We start from the raw sequence: 16,319 nt of genomic DNA on the forward strand, positions 1-16,319 counted from the left end.
CCTCGCTCACTCGCTCTCTCTAAAGTAAATAAACTCTACTTTTTTTTTTTTTAATAAGACATCCAAGCCTCAAAGGCCATGTCTCCTGACTTGAAGGCGACCGAACCCATGTTGGATCCCGGCCTCCCTTTACATCAGAAGTCTATTTATGAAGCTACAGAACTCTCTTCATACCTTAAAAATTCATAAAAAGAGGGGTACCTGAGTGGCTCAGTCTTTTAAGCATCTGACTCTTAATTTTAGCTCAGATCACGATCTCAGGGTCGTGAAATCAAGCCCCATGTTGGACTCTGCTTAAGATTCTCTCCCTCTCCCTTTGCTCCTCCCCTGCCCCACAGATGCACACATTCTCTCTCTTAAAAAAAAAAAAAAAAAGAATTCACAAGAAGAAAAGTCAATGGTAGCAACAGGAGTAAATCCAAATGCAAGTGTGTTTCAGCAAGCATTCATTGTCCCTGAAGCAGAAAGGCAGCGAGGGCACTATTTGACACTAAAGCAGGGCCTGAGTGAGAGTTTTCTCTCTTTTACCCAGAAGAATGAAATCTTCAGGTATTATGAGGTTTGGAAACAAACCGTTAAATTCGACATTTTTTCCTTTCCAGCATCTACTACAGCAGCCAGCGTCCTCTTCTGACCCCAGATTTCCTTCCTGGACCATCCTATTCCCAGGACTGGGCAGGTGGCCATGACCTGTGGTAGAGGGGTCTACCTTGGGTGGGTCTAAAGTAATTCTCGCCGACTTCCCTCAGCTAACACCTGTGCGTTCCTGAGAGCCTCGAACGTGGCTTGTGTCCGGGTTTGCAGCCTCGCAGACAGCAAACCTTTAAGGCACGTGTCTGAGCGTGGCCAACCTTGGCCTGATGACCCAGGGCCAGCCAGGCGACATTGATGGGTACATGTGTTTCCAGCTCACTGCCCACCCTGACTTGATTTGGTTGGGTTCTGGACTGTTTTGTGAGGTTCAACTGCTGGTGTCAGTTCAAGGTCACCGGCAACTACCTTTTTTGGCTTTTCCTAACAGCCAGGATCCAACCCATCCAGAATGCTGCGTTACCACCGCTGGCCACAAGGGGCCCTCGCCCCCCAGAGAAGGCCAGACTCTGGGGAGGCCTTGAGCAGGAGCTTTGAGCCGCTGGCCCCCAGAGAAAGCTGATCATCTCAGCTGACTCACAGGGTCAACAACCGTTTGGCACTCTGGGAACAGTGATGACCCACACGTGACCCCGGTGCTGTGTGTTGTTAGTGCAAACAACAGAGAGCATGGCCCCAAGGACCCAGCCACTTCTGTCCAAGCAGTCTGGGCTCTGGGCTCAGCTTCATTCCCACTACCTGGGTGACCTTGGACTTCTCCCATCCCCCTCTGAGAACCAGTTTCCCTACCTGCCAAGAGACAGGGTTAGGATAAAACCCCATTCTCCACAGCCCTTCTCTCAAGGGTCCCCTGAGTCTTCCTTGCTGTTCAGCACACACTGCCGACTTCCTGAAGTTTCAAGTCCTTCTGCCAGGTTATCGTCTCCCTGGAAGCAAAAGGAGTGAAATCAGAATTCTGTGCCAGGGCATCTCTCGAGATCAGAGACAAGGGAGCATTCAGAACATGTGATACGGTAGGGGTTCCTGGACACCTGTTAGCCTAGAACCCTTTACTCAGACCAGCGCTGAGCTGGAATCCCAGACGGAGAATAGTTAGAATCACTCTGGTTGGAAATGGGAGCCCAGAGAGAGGAAGCCACCAGGCCTGCGTCCGTGAACAAGATAAGAGTGGCAGACAGGGCAGAGTGGTCCCTCTTGGGCATATCCCCCAGGAGTGACACTGAGCATGCTGCTTCCCGGGACATGCAGACACTCAGAAGCATAAGAAAGAGCCACCTTTGGGGAGGCGGGGGTGCAGGGCAGAGGGCGGCCACACTCACTTCCGCTGTGCTTCCCCTGTGCTGGGTGGTTCCCACGCTGTGACTTGATTCTCATAAAGACCCTCGAGGCCAGTGGCATCACCCCCTTGTGGACTCAGAGAAGTTCAGCCCCCAACTCAAGTTATTTGAAGTCACGGCTTTACAAAGGCTTTGCGAAGACCATATACTAGCTTCCCTGAGGGACAGCACTTGACTTCCTCTTTGTTCATTGATTCAGATCTTTCCTGAGCTCCCAGCACAGGCCAGGCACTGTTCTAGACCCGGCCGTAGAGCTGGGATGGAGACGGCCAGAGCACCGCCCTCCCGGCACCTGGACAGACAGAAACAAGCGGTCAGGACAAGAAGAAAACACAGCCGAGCAGGGGACAGAGAGTGATGGGGAGGGAGGAGGGACGTGTGTGCCCCCCTCCTCCGTCAGGAGCAGGGCTTCTCAAGGTGTGCTCACCCCCGTCCAACAATTCCTGCCTTCTAGTCTGCCACGGGGGAGAAGAAATGTGGCTTCCCTCTGTCTGTCTTTACAGGACGGACCATCCCTGGGCCAGCCCTGGTCCGTCAAATCGCACTTTGAGCAACCCCGCCTAAAACATATCTGAACCATTTGGTCTGTGCAGCTGATGAGTGTATCCCCTGCCCTGGAACCTGGGCGCCCCCACCTTCCCTGCCCTCCCACCTTCCCACCACACTGCCCGGGCCCCAGGGAGCTACTGGCCTGGGCGTCTCCCTCCGGTGTGCACTGGTCCCTTCTAAAGATGTCCCCTCCGAGTCCATGGCTGGTCGTGAGCTTCACGGATGCTGAGCATTGATCCGGGTCCCATCTCAGGCTGTGTCACTTCCGAGCCATGTGACCTTGACCATGTCTGTGGTTTTCCTTAACTCTGAGTTAGAGATGATAGCGCTTTGCAGGACGAGATCAGTCCCCTGGCCTGTGACTCAGTGTGTGGAAGCCCCCACTACTGCGTGAGCATGTGTGTGTGTGAGCACGTGTGTGTGTGTGAGCACATGGGCGTGTGACAGCCATCTCCTCCCCCACTGTTGGAGCGTCCCTTCCAGGACCTGCTGTGGCCATGACACTGACTGCCTTTTCTGCGTTCTTTTCCCAGATTGCCAGGGGATCATTGAGGATGTCGTCCTGCTGGGCGCGCCCGTGGAAGGAGAGGCCAAGCACTGGGAGCCTTTCCGGAAGGTGGTGTGTGGAAGGATCGTTAACGGCTACAGCAGGTCAGTCCGAGCCTTGCCCCGGGGGGTGACGGTGCTCACTGAGCACGTAGCAGGCAGATGTCCGAGGCCTGGCCCCAGTCTTGGAGGACCCCAGGGACCAGTGGGGCTCTGGCCTATTACGGGCAACGTGTTCTGACTGGGGAGGCCTCTGTCCCCATAGGATGAAGGAAAAGGGGTTCCCTGGTCAGTCGGAGGCCAGCTTACCAGGTGACAGGAGAGGCCGGGCTGGTCACCATGGCTGGGGAAGGGGATGTGGGTCCCAGGGGGAGTTCTGTGAACGCCGGCTGCGGAGCTCCTGGGGGTGCTACCTGGCAGTGCAGGGAGGGGTGGGTGGGTGTGTAGCCGAGCTCTCAAAGCACCCTTCCAGGCGGGGCGACAGAATAGTCAGCCAACGATGGAGGAGTCAGGACCCCGAGTAATGCCCCTCGGCCAGATGTGGGGGGCCTGTGAGGCTAGAAGGGAGGCACCCTTTGTTTGGACTCGGAGAAGGGGGATTCGGGAGCTTTGGCCAAGGCCATGCCCCAGACTTTGGGGAAGGAAAGAGGAAGCCCGCCACTGAGACCACAAGAAGGCAGCCTGGGAAGGGGCTCGGCCCCTCAGCTTGCACAGGAGGCCACAGTGGGGTGACCGTGTTGAGAGCAGTGATTAAGAATTGCACAGCCCTGGGTCTGAATTCTGGAACACATTCAGCCTTCTGGATTTTAGATAAGGGACCCATGTTTTATGGTTGCCACACAAAGCACTGGGTATGGATGAGAAGGTGACATTCTAAGCTCAGATCCAAGGAACAGGTTTGGAGTTTAGAAAACAGGAGGGTTGGCTGACTGGCTGTGGGCGCCAAGAACACAACTTAAAATGTGACAATTTAGAAAACAAGGAGGTAGGACTCGGGGAAGCAGCAGATCCCCTGGGTCACCAACATGATGCTTCCCCCAACTGACTGGACACAGGGCACTAGAGCTCCGAGAAGCCAAAGCTGGAGTGAGGGCCAGTGGGGTCCCCAGCTTCCACTGAAACCAAGGAGCAGGGGAGAGCCCTGGAAAGGCAAAGCAGAGAGAACAAGCAAAGTGCTGGCCTCCCAAGTCTAGAGAATATGTTTGGGGTTTGCAAAGAGGAAAAGGCTCCAAGCCGAGGTTGGGTGTGACATGGGTTCATCCAGCATTCTGTGCCCAACACCATAGCTGGGCACGCAAATGTGAAGATGGGCAGAATAAGAGAGGCTCAAGGCTAGTGGAAAGGGCACATATGGAAATAGACAATTACTAAAAAGTCAAAACTAAAAACACAACTAGGCCCCAATGTGAGGGAAGGGACAGGAGGAGTATTAGGCTCTCTGGCCTGCCCCTGTCTTCGTGACTATGATCTCCCTTAACCTCCCCTAAACTTTGTGGTCTTAGTACTTTAATCCCCATATACAATTGAGAAAACTGAGGCCAGTTAAATTTAATTTTTACCTAAGCCAAACCACCCTAAGTAGGAACCAAATTAAATGGAACAGTTTTGGAAAGTCTTTATCATTTGATGATTTAGCCCACAGCAATAGCTGTACAGTTCAGAGCTAAAGAAAAAGATGATTTTTAGCCACAAACAGAGGACATTAGCCAGGACACAGGAGTTCTGACCATCAGTTTGGCTCTCTCACTTAGGCTCTAAGCTGAGTTCTTAATTAGGATATGGTAGGAAGGGCAAAGAAACAAAGACAGAGCCATAATATATAAAGAGCCCATGAAAATCAATTCAAAAAATCTAGTAAGAAAATGTTCAAAGGATACCTACACATAAATTCACAGAATAAATACAGTCAATCAGCTTTTTTAAAGATTTGCTTGGTTTTTTTAGAGGATGGGGGAAGACAGGGAGAGGGAGACTCCCCACTGAGCTTGAAGGCCAGTGCAGGCTCAATCTCATGGCCCCGAGATCATGACCTGAGCCAAAATCAAGTCAGACGCTTAACCAACTGAGCCATCCAGGTGCCCCACAGTCAATAAGTTTTTTAAAAGATGCCCAATCTCATCATGAGTGAAATAAATGCAGATTAAAATCAGATAATATTTATCGCCCATCAGATTATCAAATATCTGAAATGGGAATAACGCTCAGTGTTGATGAAGATGTGGAGAATTGGGCACGGCCATACACTGTTGGTGACAGCTGAATTTAGTAACTACTTTCTGGAGAACAAGTGGCCATATCCACCAAAATTGTTAGTGTGCCAGTTTTCTGATGCCACACGTTCTGATTTCTGCGACCCTGCTGGACTAGATACACACGTGCTCAAAGGGAATCACCGCAGCTTTGATGTGAAACAGTCCTCAGTTGGGGTGCCTGGGGGGCTCAGTCGGCGAAGCCTCCGACCTTTGGTTTCAGCTCAGGTCTTGATCTCAGGGTCGTGAGGTCGAGCCCCGGGTCAGGCTCCACACTCAGTAGGGGATCTGCTTGAGATTCTCTTTCTCCTTCTCCTTCTCCCTCTGCCCCTCCCCATACCCCCAAACCACCACCCCCCCCAATGCTCTTACTCTCTCTCCAAAAAAAAAGTCCTCAGTTAAAATCTTGGCTCTGCCTATCACTTACTGAATAATAGTTCCTCTTGCACAGGGCTTCTGGGGAGATTAAATGATCTTATTTAGGAAAAGGGCAGACACTTAGTAGATGCCCATTAAACTCCAGCAGTTTTAATAACTGGGCCCGTTCGCATAGTGCATGATTTTCTGGTGCTTTTCATAAACAGCAAAGGGAAAGAATTAAAATTGCATGGGTGCATATGAAAGCAGCAAAAATTTATTAAACCCATCTGTGCTGCTGCAAACCTGAGGCTAATAAGCTTGGTTTTCAATGATTCTGTGAGATCCTGAGCCACGGAGAGAGAGCGAGAGGAGGAGGAAGCAGGGCGAGCCGGGGACGGAACACAGACCAGCTAGAACTCTCGTTTCTTGGTCAAACTAAGCACCAAGCAGGATTTCATCGTCTGGGCCCCCAAAGGTGTTTTACTTGCCTCCAAACTCCTTAAACACGGAGGGTGGGGGATGGGGGAGCTTCAGGCCAAAACTCCCCCAAATTACACATTTATAAATGTATCATATACATTAATAAAGCTCCTTGCAAATCCATCTCCTTACTTGGGTTTCCATGAAGCCCCTGGAAGCTAGCCGGGGCGAGTGGTACTGCTCTCTGTCATCCTCAGAGAGGGTCAGGGGCTTTGCCAGGGTCACACAGCACAGCCAGGATGGGAACGGAGGCAGGCCCATCTCCCTCCGTGGAGAGAGCTTGTCATCGGGAGCCTCCTGGGGCACTCCTGCGATCACTGCTCCAAGTGCCCTGTGAGGAGGGGATGACTCCTGCTTGCCCGTGCCCTCCAGGCCTGTGAGTAACCAAGGCAGCCCTTCCACAGGCCACATGGTGGCAAATCAAGAGCTCCCTTGTAGCTGGTGCATCCGTAAAGCCTGAGGGCTGTGGGAGCCTGGCTTGCTGGGTCCCCACCAGGGAGCGCTGTTTCAGCTCAGGATACGGGACACGGGACTAAGGCACAGGCCTGCCTTCAGGAAGTTCTCTGCCTAGAGAAGGAAAAACTCAAGAATGGACAACAGGGCGCCTGGGTGGCTCAGTGGGTTAAGCAACTGCCTTCTGCTCAGGTCATGATCCCAGAGTCCTGGAACTGAGTCCCGCATCGGGCTCCGGGCTCTGCAGGGAGTCTGCTTCTCCCTCTGACCTCTCCCCTCTCATGCTCTCTCACTCTCTCTCGCAAATAAATAAAATCTTAAAAAAAAAAAAAGGAATGGACACACAAAGGACATTGGACTCATGTCCCCAAAGGAGCATATACTCCAGGCACATGAGGGACAAAGAATTAATTGTATCAGGTTGAGGGGCTCAGGGACACTCCCTGGGGGAGGTGGTGTCCAAGCTGAATTTTGAAAGGTTGGATAAAAGCCCATCAGACACGGGAAGACCAGGCCAAGCAAGGGGTTCCAAGAGCGGGAGGCATAATCGGACCAGATGCTTCTTGAGTATTCATGTGCGTGAGCACTGTGTCCATGGTGTGCTACCTGCCTACCCCGGCCGGCAAGATGCAGTGAGGAGACTGAGGCCCAGAGGGGCCAAGCAACTCGCCCAAGCTCACACAGCTAGTAACTGACAAGGCAGGACTTGAGCCTGGCTCTGTGTGGTCGCGTGCGTGGGATCGTGGCCCACCTCGGGCGAGGCAGACAGATGCCAGATGGAGAGGGGTCTCGAGTGCCAGGGAAGACCCTGTGGTTTACTCAGCACAGTTTAGAGGATATGGAACCTTCTAACATATGTCCCTGTTCTGTCCCTAAATGTACACAAGGAAGTGCAATTAACTTTTTTTTTTTTTAGCAGGAACATTGCAGGCCAGAAGCAATTAACATTTTAAGTAGAGTGTTGTCATGATGAAGACAGAAACAGTGTGGAAGGGATGAGGCTGACTTGGCTCGTTTCTAACTGTCTGTATCAGAAATGTGTACGGACCACCCTCATACCCAGCGTGTGACGCACAGAGGTCACGGTCAGCGCAGTAAAACAACACGAGTGAATCTTTCCTCTCCCTTCAGCCATCCGTGTTTAGAGACGGTGCTTCTTGGGCCCTCAGTGTTAAGATAATCCCTGGGACTTGTAAGCGTTGCTCTCTGGAGAGAGTAAAGGAATTTTCTAGAAGAGAATGCCTACAGGCAATGGGGAGGCACGGTCAGCTTCTAAGAGAGAAGGGCTGTGATATGATGGGTGTTTCGGGAAGGGGGAGGTGAGGCCAGGAGCAGGGAGAGCAGGCAGGAGGCCGTGGCACTGGTCTGTGGAGGCTGGATGGTCTGATCTCAGGGCTGGAGCCAAAGGGACCGGTACGTGTGCCAGTAATAATCACCACTGTGTTGGGCTGGCCGTTGGGGAAAAAGGGGGGCCTGCCATCACCTCACCGGTGTCTGCCCGGGGGACTGGGCACTCCCCCTGCAGTGGAGGGGGAGTAAGGGCTGGCCAGCTCCGTGTGGGACACACAGGAGGGTCTACAGAGGCCCCTCAACTCTGCGCCCCAGTCTTTCTGGGGGCTTCTGGGGTGTAAGCACAGGAGCACTGTCGTGGTCAGAGACCACCTGCGGGGGGGCCTGGAGAGCGACCCCACACCCCGGGCCCCAGAGAGCAGTCACAGAGACAGGCCGGGGGCCCCAACTCTGAGCCCCTTCTAGGCTCACGTTCTTCCACACGCGTGCGCTGAAGTCATGGTCTCTCGTGGCCATGCAAACCAGGGTTGGAATCGGTCTCAATAAAAGACAACCAGATGTGCTAAGTGGGATAGTCCAAGCTGCAGAGGGGACACGAGGTGTGTCCCCTTGCACAGACCTGCTGGGCAGTGAGGCCAAGTGCACGGCTCTTGGCTGGGTTGGCTTCAGCCAGACAATGTCAAGGGTCTGAGGGGGAAGGCTGTCCCGTGGGCCCCTCCTACCATGTCCTCTGTGGATAGCGCTCACGGTACCAGAAGAAACAGGGAGCATAGGATCCAGGGTTATTTTCTCTCAGTGCTGTAGGGGTGTGGCTGGCTGGGGAGGAGGGTGCCGGGAACGGGCTTCACCACACCTGGGTACTTGGAAGGGTGTTCCTAGTCCGGGACCTGCCCTGGGCGGCCAGCCTCTCCACCTCCAAGTTGTCTGGGCCGGACCTGACTCCGAGGGCAAGCCGAGCCCCCCAGCTCACAGGAACCCAGAGCCCCGGGTTCTGTCCCCCAGAGCACAGTAGCTCCCAGCCCCCACGGTCCGCTCACCCCTGGAGGACCTCTGCTGCCTTGCTCTTCCCGCGGAGCCCTAGAGCAGTCACCCACCACCCCGGGAACTGGAAACCCCTCCAAAGCCACGTGCTGACTTGTGAGGACGTGGTCCGGGGTCCCCACGCCTGCATCCACCAGGCGCTCTCCGTTGCGCACCAGGCACTGTTCTCAGCTCTGGGGGCCCAACAGGGACAAACGGACAGCCTTCTGGGGCTGCCGTGGCCCAGCCCCCCCAAAGAGGCAGCTGCTTTCCACAGTCCTGCTCCATGGGGCCGCCGGGGCCCTGGCTGCCCGCACACGGGGCCAACCGGGCTTCCCAGGGCCAGGTAGGGCTCCCGGTGACACTGCTCCCTTGTCCGCCCGCAGGGGGGACTGGCTGCTGAGCTTCGTGTACCGCACGTCGTCTGTGAAGCTCCGCGTGGCCGGCCTGCAGCCCGTGCAGCTGCGGGACAGAAGGGTGGAGAACGTGGACCTGTCGTCTGTCGTGAGTACCGCCTGTCCCCCTCGGGCTCTGCGTCTGCCAGCTAGGGCTGCTTTGTGACCCCTGGCCCCAGGGACACTGGCCCGTTTCACCCTGGAGAAGGGAGTTCTTAAGAATTTGCTGGGGCTGGGGGGTGAGGGCGGTGGGGAGGAGTAACTCCTGTCTGTGTCTCTTTGCCGGGCTTTGTCACCGCATCGTTCACACACATTGTCTCCAATCCTCACCCAGCCCCTGGGGCGGCCGTGATTGTGCCCATTTCACAGACTAGGAAACTGAGGTTTAGGAAAGTTCCTGTCACACACGTGGCCATCAGCCCCCCGAATGTGCACCTCCAGAGCCCCTGCTCTGGGACCTACATTAGTGCCCTCCCCACCCCGTTACTTGTCAGGACGGTCCAGTTCCCCCAGAAGTCCCAAGAGCCCCCAGAGGACACAGGTGGAGGGCAGGAGCCAGACTACAGAAGCCCCTGACGGCTGGGCTGTGACACTGTGGAATGCAGAGCAGGGAAGGTGTTCCAGGAACCCCCACCTTGGAGTGATCTGGGGGTTTAACTGAAATGCAGGATGCCCCCTCTTCCCAGGGACACGGAGAAAAAATAATAATGTAAATAAATAAATGAATAAAATGCAGACCCCAGGCCCCCATGCACAGACCTTTAGATTGGTCTCTGGGAGCAGCGCCTGCCACCTGCTATCGAACTGGCCCCCTGCTATCCCCCAACAGTCCTAGACGTTGAAGACTAGGCTTAGGTCGGGGGTGTACAGAGGGTTCAAAAGAATTCTTGCTGGGGATGGAGTGGGACGCACTGAACTTGAGGTTCTAGAGCCATCTCTCGGGCTCAGCGGACCCTCGTCCTCCTGCACTCGCCTGTCCCAGGGAGCTGAGAGCTTCATGTGGACAGTCTCCTTGTCCAGCTCTGCCCTGAGCCTTTGCACGCACCAGCATCCCCATTGTACAGATGAGGACACTGAGGCTCAGAGACGCGAAGGGACTTGCCCAGGGTCACACAGCGGGCACACGGCCAAGCAGGACTCAAACCCAGGCCTGAGGCCAGTGGGCATCGCTCCTGCTCGGGGAGATACGGCCGGCAGTGGGAGAGCGGTGAGCCACCCGGAGGGTGAGGGCACTCAGCCGTAGTCGCGTCCCCAGACAGACTTGGGCCAGTGCAAATGCTTGCAATGCGAGCGGCCCATGAGAGCAAGAACCGAGGGCTTCTAGTTACTACATTGTTGGCTGCCAGCCAGCGCTCAAGTGCCAAGCCCTTCCCAGCACATCCCCGTTCCCCCAGGTTCCACACAAGGCACACCCTTGCGTGAGAGCAGACAGACCAGACCCCTCCATGGGCATCTAAAACCCCCCGAGGGAGGGGCATTCTGGAGGATTCAGGCTTCACCCCCACCACCACCCTCCAGGCTCCTAAGCAGCCTGCGCCAGTGACCCCCACCCCTGGCCCAAGCCCCACACCTTGACGGTGGGTAGAGCTAGGCACCTGGACCCCGCCCCCGGCACAGCCGGCCACCAGGCCCAGGGCTGTGCTGTCCGCCTCCCTGCGGGGTGAGGTAAGATGAGTGACCAGACCGCGACACCACAGGATGAGAGCAAGACCTCACGACCTGTGTCCCGGGGTCGTTGTCCTATTGAATCAAAAGTAAAAAGGATTAGAAGAAACGCTCATAAATGAAATTCCCTTTAAACACCACAGAGCCCTGGACAAGACCCACATTCTGCCCTGGGAAGCGCCTGAGTAGGAGGCAGTGGCAAGAGCACAGGCTTTGGCCCCAGAGAGGCCAGGCTCTGCTGCTGGCGTGTTGGCTGTGTGACTTCAGGCCGCGACTAACCTCTCTGTGCCTCAGTTCTCTCATCTATGAAATGGAGGGAATCACCTTCCAGAGCAGCACATGTAAGACGCATGGCCCCTAAGAGGCCTTCATTTCAACACTAGTTCCCTCCTCTCCTGCCCCTGCCACCCCCTTTTGCCCCTGAGACCTGTCAGGCTGTGTTGAGGCAGCTTCCCGGCTCTTACCTGATCATAGCCCTTTATCACACATCAGGAGCGCACAGCACGAAAAGCAGTGCCTTTCTCTTCTGGGTAATTGGAGGTAATTAGCATTGCCTTTGTGCTGCCCTCCTGTTTTTCTTGAGAATTCTTGCTGGAGGAGGGGCCCCTGGCAAGAGAGTTGCCCTAAGTTACTGCTGTGGGATGCGCGCCAGCTGCCCGGAGCTCAGAGCCAAGGCCTGCACAGTCGCCTTCTCCCTGCTGGACCGACACAGGCCGAGCCTTCGTGAACCAGCCCCGCGTCAGCCACCGACCCAGACGTGCTCGGACGTGGTCACAGGCGTGATCTGCAGTGGCTCCTGGCCTCGGACAAGCCTGAGCCGGCAGAGAATGAGGGGCTGGCCCTGTTGTGGCCAGGCGGGGGGCCATCTCCTGAGGGGGTGAATGGAGCAGATGAAGGCTGGGCCACCCACATGCCTTTTGGCCTCCCCCCGGGCGGGGACAGGGGTGCAGCGGGTGAGGGATGCCGCCACCCTCGGGGCCGACTCATGAGGTTTCTGGAGGGCTGGAGAGCCAGCATGGGGGTCTCCAGACTCCTCATATCCCAAAGGAAATGCCATCTGACTTCTAGAACTTAGCCCAAGGCCAGGCAGGGACTCATGATAACAAAGCCAGCACGTGCCAGGCGATGCCCCCCTGCACTAGAGATCTCGTGTCGTCAGCCCGCATGGCATCCGGTGAGGGAGGGACAGTGGCACTGCGGTACAGGTGTGCAAGCCGAGGCGGCCTGTGAGGCCTGGAGCCCAGGGAGCCTACCAGAGCCCAGGCTCGTTGCTACAGTGCTCCTGTGTGCCGTCAATGACCTCCAGCTCCGGGTCACAGAGTCTGCCCCGTGTGTCAGCTCCCTGACTCCTCACCCCCACACACACAGTGCAGGTGCCTTCACTGGCCCCGTTTTACGGATGGGGACACAGAGGCCCAGGAGTGGGAAAGGGCCCTGAAGGGACCTGATAGGCCTGGAAGGCATTTGGTGGCAGGCGGAGGCGGGGACAGCAGCCCCAGTTTGGGCAAGTCCTACGGTGCCTTGCAAGGCAGCCAACAGGTGGCGCTGCTCGGGGCCAGTCGTGGGCACCAAGGGAGTCGGAAGCGGCCCCTGCGCTCCCTCGTTTGCATGAACAGATGTAGACGACGGGGTATGGCAAGCACTGTCACCGGGGAGCCCCAGGGACGGTCCCTAGCCAGCATGGGAAGGTCGAGGAGGGCTTCTCAGGACCAGTGGCACCCAGTGTGAATCCAGATGAGTGGCCCATTTCCATCCAGACAGCCGGGGAGATGGTCCTACACCAGCCACAGCGGACCTTGCCGCCACCGAGAAGAGATTCTGCTCCCACTCGTGAGTTGGCCTCACCTGGGCTCTCCCATCCCTTTGACTAACTGGAAAACTGGAACTCTGCCAACGAGTGGTTCCCCTGCGTCTTCTCAGAGTGGCAGGTCAGAGAAGGGTTGGCCGAGACGTGGGCCAACGTGAAGCCAAGGAAGGCCAGAGCCGTGCATTCTAGAAGAGCTGCCTGGTGGGATTTCCACCTGGAATCAGGTTCATAGCCAGTGCCCACGAATATCTCCCTTCCGTCCTGTCTGCCTCCACCCAGCCCAGCACCAGCCCTTCAGCAGTTCTTGTCTGTCCCTGTGGGTCTAGGTTTCTGCTGGCAGGAATTGAGATGTGATGGCTAGAGCTTCAGCAGCCATTTTGGGTTCCCAAATGGATCAGCCCTGCTGAGGCCCTGCCCTTTGTCCCCCATCGCCCCTTCCAAGAACACTGAGGCAAGGGAGCTCAGGTTTGTGCAGCACTGGCAATGCGCCAGGTGCTATACTTCATGGTTTGTGTGTATTATTTCTTCTCACCCACCCCATGAGGTAGGTATGACTAATTCTAATTGGGTAACTTCCCCGTGAAAGTGTTTTGGGCCATATATGGAGCTTAATTGTTAGAAGTCGCATATGCTGATTCCTACAAAGTGCTGGGCCCTTGAACTCTTGTAGCAGACATTCCTGATTCTCATTTTACAGATGGAGAAGCTGGAATTCAGGACATGGTAAGGACTCATCCAGTTACTAGTAAGAGAAAGCTGAGGCTGGAGCCCCTGTTTCTCTGATGCCAAGCTTAAGTTCTTTCTAGTGCCTCACAGTCAGTAATGTCCACCCTCTGCGGGAAGACACTGCCCCCTTGACCTCCACCCTGAACCCAGGGATCTAAAAAGTCCCTCGTATGGGTGTGTACGGGTCTGTGTTCACTGAACACTGTTTAAAAGCATTTGTGAAGAACAGAACGAGGGGCGCCTGGGTGGCACTGTTGGTCGGGTGTCTGACTCTTGGTTTCAGCTCAGGTCAAGGTCTCAGGGTCGTGAGATTGAGCCCCGTGTCAAGCTTAGCACGCGGCGTGGAGTCTGCTTGGGAGTCTCTCTCTCTCCCTCTTCCTCCTCTGCCCCTCCTGCTTGTGTTGTCTCGTTCTCTCTCTGTCTCTCTCTCAAATAAATAAAATCTTAAAAAAAAAAAAAAAGGGAAGGAGAAGTCAGCAGGCTCTGGTTATGAGAAAGTAACAAAACCGTACAGGGAATTGTCTTCTTGCGTTCTTGAAAACTCATTTGAATAGCTCAGAGTGATTTGTGATTCAAATGGAAATGCAGATGTTATCAACGGAGCCTTTGTGTGGTTCCCGAAGTGTCCCCAGCGTTTCCCCTCACCCTTCTTTCTAAACAAAAAGGAATGTTCTGTCTTGCGCTTGCCTCTGGCACTGAAGCAGACCCTGTGGACTGAGCGTTGGGGTTGGGGGGGAATGGTGGCGCGTTGGTGGCGGGAGCTCTTGGCTGCATTTAAGGAGCAGATCTGAGCTGAGCAGACTGTCCAGGCATCATCTCACGCCCGAGCCCCATGGGGCTTTGCTCTTCACAGGTCGTGTCATTAAGCAAACCACTGTCCCTCTCTGGACACTGCTTTCCTCTTTGGTAAAGTGGCAGTGGTTTTCAAAGCTCCCCTCCCCAGCTCATTTCTGTGAAGAGAACAGGCCCAGATTTAAAACCCAACTCTGACGCGTCCTAGCTATATGACCTCGGGCAACCTAGCTATATGACCTTGCCTCTCCAAGGCTCAATTCCTTCAGCTCCAGTCAGCAGCCAATACCTGTCAACGGACTGTATCCAATAAATTCATCTACAGTGTGTGAAGGACATACTACGTGTGGGGCATTGTCCATGATCACCGGGAGGCATCGGATGTTCTCAGTCTCCCCTACTTTTTACGCATTGACACATCCCAGCACTAAATGGGGTATCTCTACTCTTTGAGGAAGAAGGTTGGCCTTTCTGAGTTCTCAACCTTGTCTTAGTGATGATTCCTGCGCCAAAGGACCCAGATTTTATAGAGAAACATCCTTCACCTTTATTTAATGAACTCTGGAGTGATCCTGAACCCAGAGGCTTCCCACCCCACTCGACTGAGAGTTGCTGAGAGCTGGAGTCCTGGCATTGGTGACCGGGTGGCTGAGGCTGCTGAGGGAGAGCGTGAGGCCTGAGAGCTCAGCTGGGGGCTTTGGGGCAGGCAGGGCTCTGACCACCGCCCCCCGGGACCCTCACTCACTGTCCTCCTGCAGGTCAGCGGCCACTTGGACTATGCCAAGCAGATGGAAGTCATCCTGAAGACTGTGGGCATCCCCACCAAGCCAGGCTGGGATGAAACAGGGCTCCTGCTGGCTCCAGGCAATCTGCCCCAAGGGCAGCATCACCAGGCAGCAGCCGCCTCCTCATCGGACAAGGCCACACCCGGAGACAACCCCAAACTGGCCATATCTACCGACTCTAGCCAAGCCCAGGCGCCAACAGGGCTGGACCAGTGTGAAGATCCCTCCCTTCCTGCCGCTGCCAGCCCGGCTGAGAGCGCCAAGATCTGCAGCCACGGCATGGGCCCCAACCCACTGGGTTGCCCCGATTGTGCCAGCGAGACCCAGGGGCCTTGCCCAGGGCTGGACTGACCATGGAAGGGGACTTGAGCTGCCTTCCCAGGTTCCTCCATGTAGCACTCCCTTAGCCCTCCACCAGCTGCCCCACGTGAGCTCGGAATTTCCATCAGTGCCTTTCCCAAGCTGAAAGCTTTGGGACCGAAAAGAAAGGAACTGGAAGGAGGGGAGTCAAAAATAGACAGCGTCCCCTCCCCAAGGAAGCAAGGCCAGAGCCCTGCAGAGACAACCAGCACAGTTTAGAGCCCTAAGGACCCTATCAGCCTTGAGCTTCCTGTATTTCAGGCCACAGATGTGGGGGTTGGCTAGCCATCTGGGGGCCCAGGGGGCTCCCCCAGCCCCAGTAAATCCAGGTAGATACCTGCTCCTCCATCCACACGCCAGGGCTGCCCGCCAGCCCACAGGCACCACTGATACAGAGCGGGTGCAGGTGGGGAGCCAGCAGCTGACTGCTCTGAGGATGTGCAATCAGATGTTCCTGTACAGTCGTGCAGGCTGTGCACTGCAGAACCCCAAGAGCATGAACCACATGGATGTATGTGAAGGGTACTCCCAGTTGTGCTATGTGGCGCCCTGGATGTAAGTGTCACAGCATGTTGAATATATGCTGAGTCAGCATGCACTATGGGTGAGAAGTGGGCCCGGTGACAAGGATGAATTACACAGGGGAAGAATTTCCTAAAGCAGGAAGGGGAGATAATGCTTATAATAAATAATAATTGAGAATTTGGAACAGAGTGCTTACATGGACTGTCTCAGCTGACCCTACCAATAACCTAATGAGGCGCTGCTATTATCTTCATGTAACTGAAAGTTCTTAAGACCCAGAGAGGTTAGTTAACCTCAAGATCACACAGCCCAGTCTCAGACTCCAGAGCCCGGCTTTCGGCCACTGTATCTGTATCCCGGGGAGCCTCTTCCTGGGTTCCTTCCACTGT

At 55.3% G+C, this 16,319-nt stretch overlaps 1 protein-coding gene across 3 annotated transcripts in view; it reads left to right on the forward strand.

The window, feature by feature from the left end:
- Positions 1-16,114, forward strand: part of TMCO4 (transmembrane and coiled-coil domains 4) — an 85,628-nt gene extending 69,514 nt beyond the window's left edge. For 2 of the 3 annotated variants that reach the window (XM_032361147.1, XM_032361148.1), the window contains 3 exons: positions 3,011-3,128; positions 9,262-9,379; positions 15,019-16,114. In XM_032361147.1, the coding sequence (XP_032217038.1) occupies positions 3,011-3,128; positions 9,262-9,379; positions 15,019-15,396 (614 nt within the window). In that variant the 3' untranslated portion in view covers positions 15,397-16,114. The other variant, XM_032361149.1, reaches the window with a different exon arrangement.
- The last annotated feature ends 205 nt before the right edge of the window (positions 16,115-16,319 follow it).

Source organism: Mustela erminea, chromosome 10 (genome assembly GCF_009829155.1).
Source record: "Mustela erminea isolate mMusErm1 chromosome 10, mMusErm1.Pri, whole genome shotgun sequence".
NCBI lineage: Eukaryota > Metazoa > Chordata > Mammalia > Carnivora > Mustelidae > Mustela > Mustela erminea.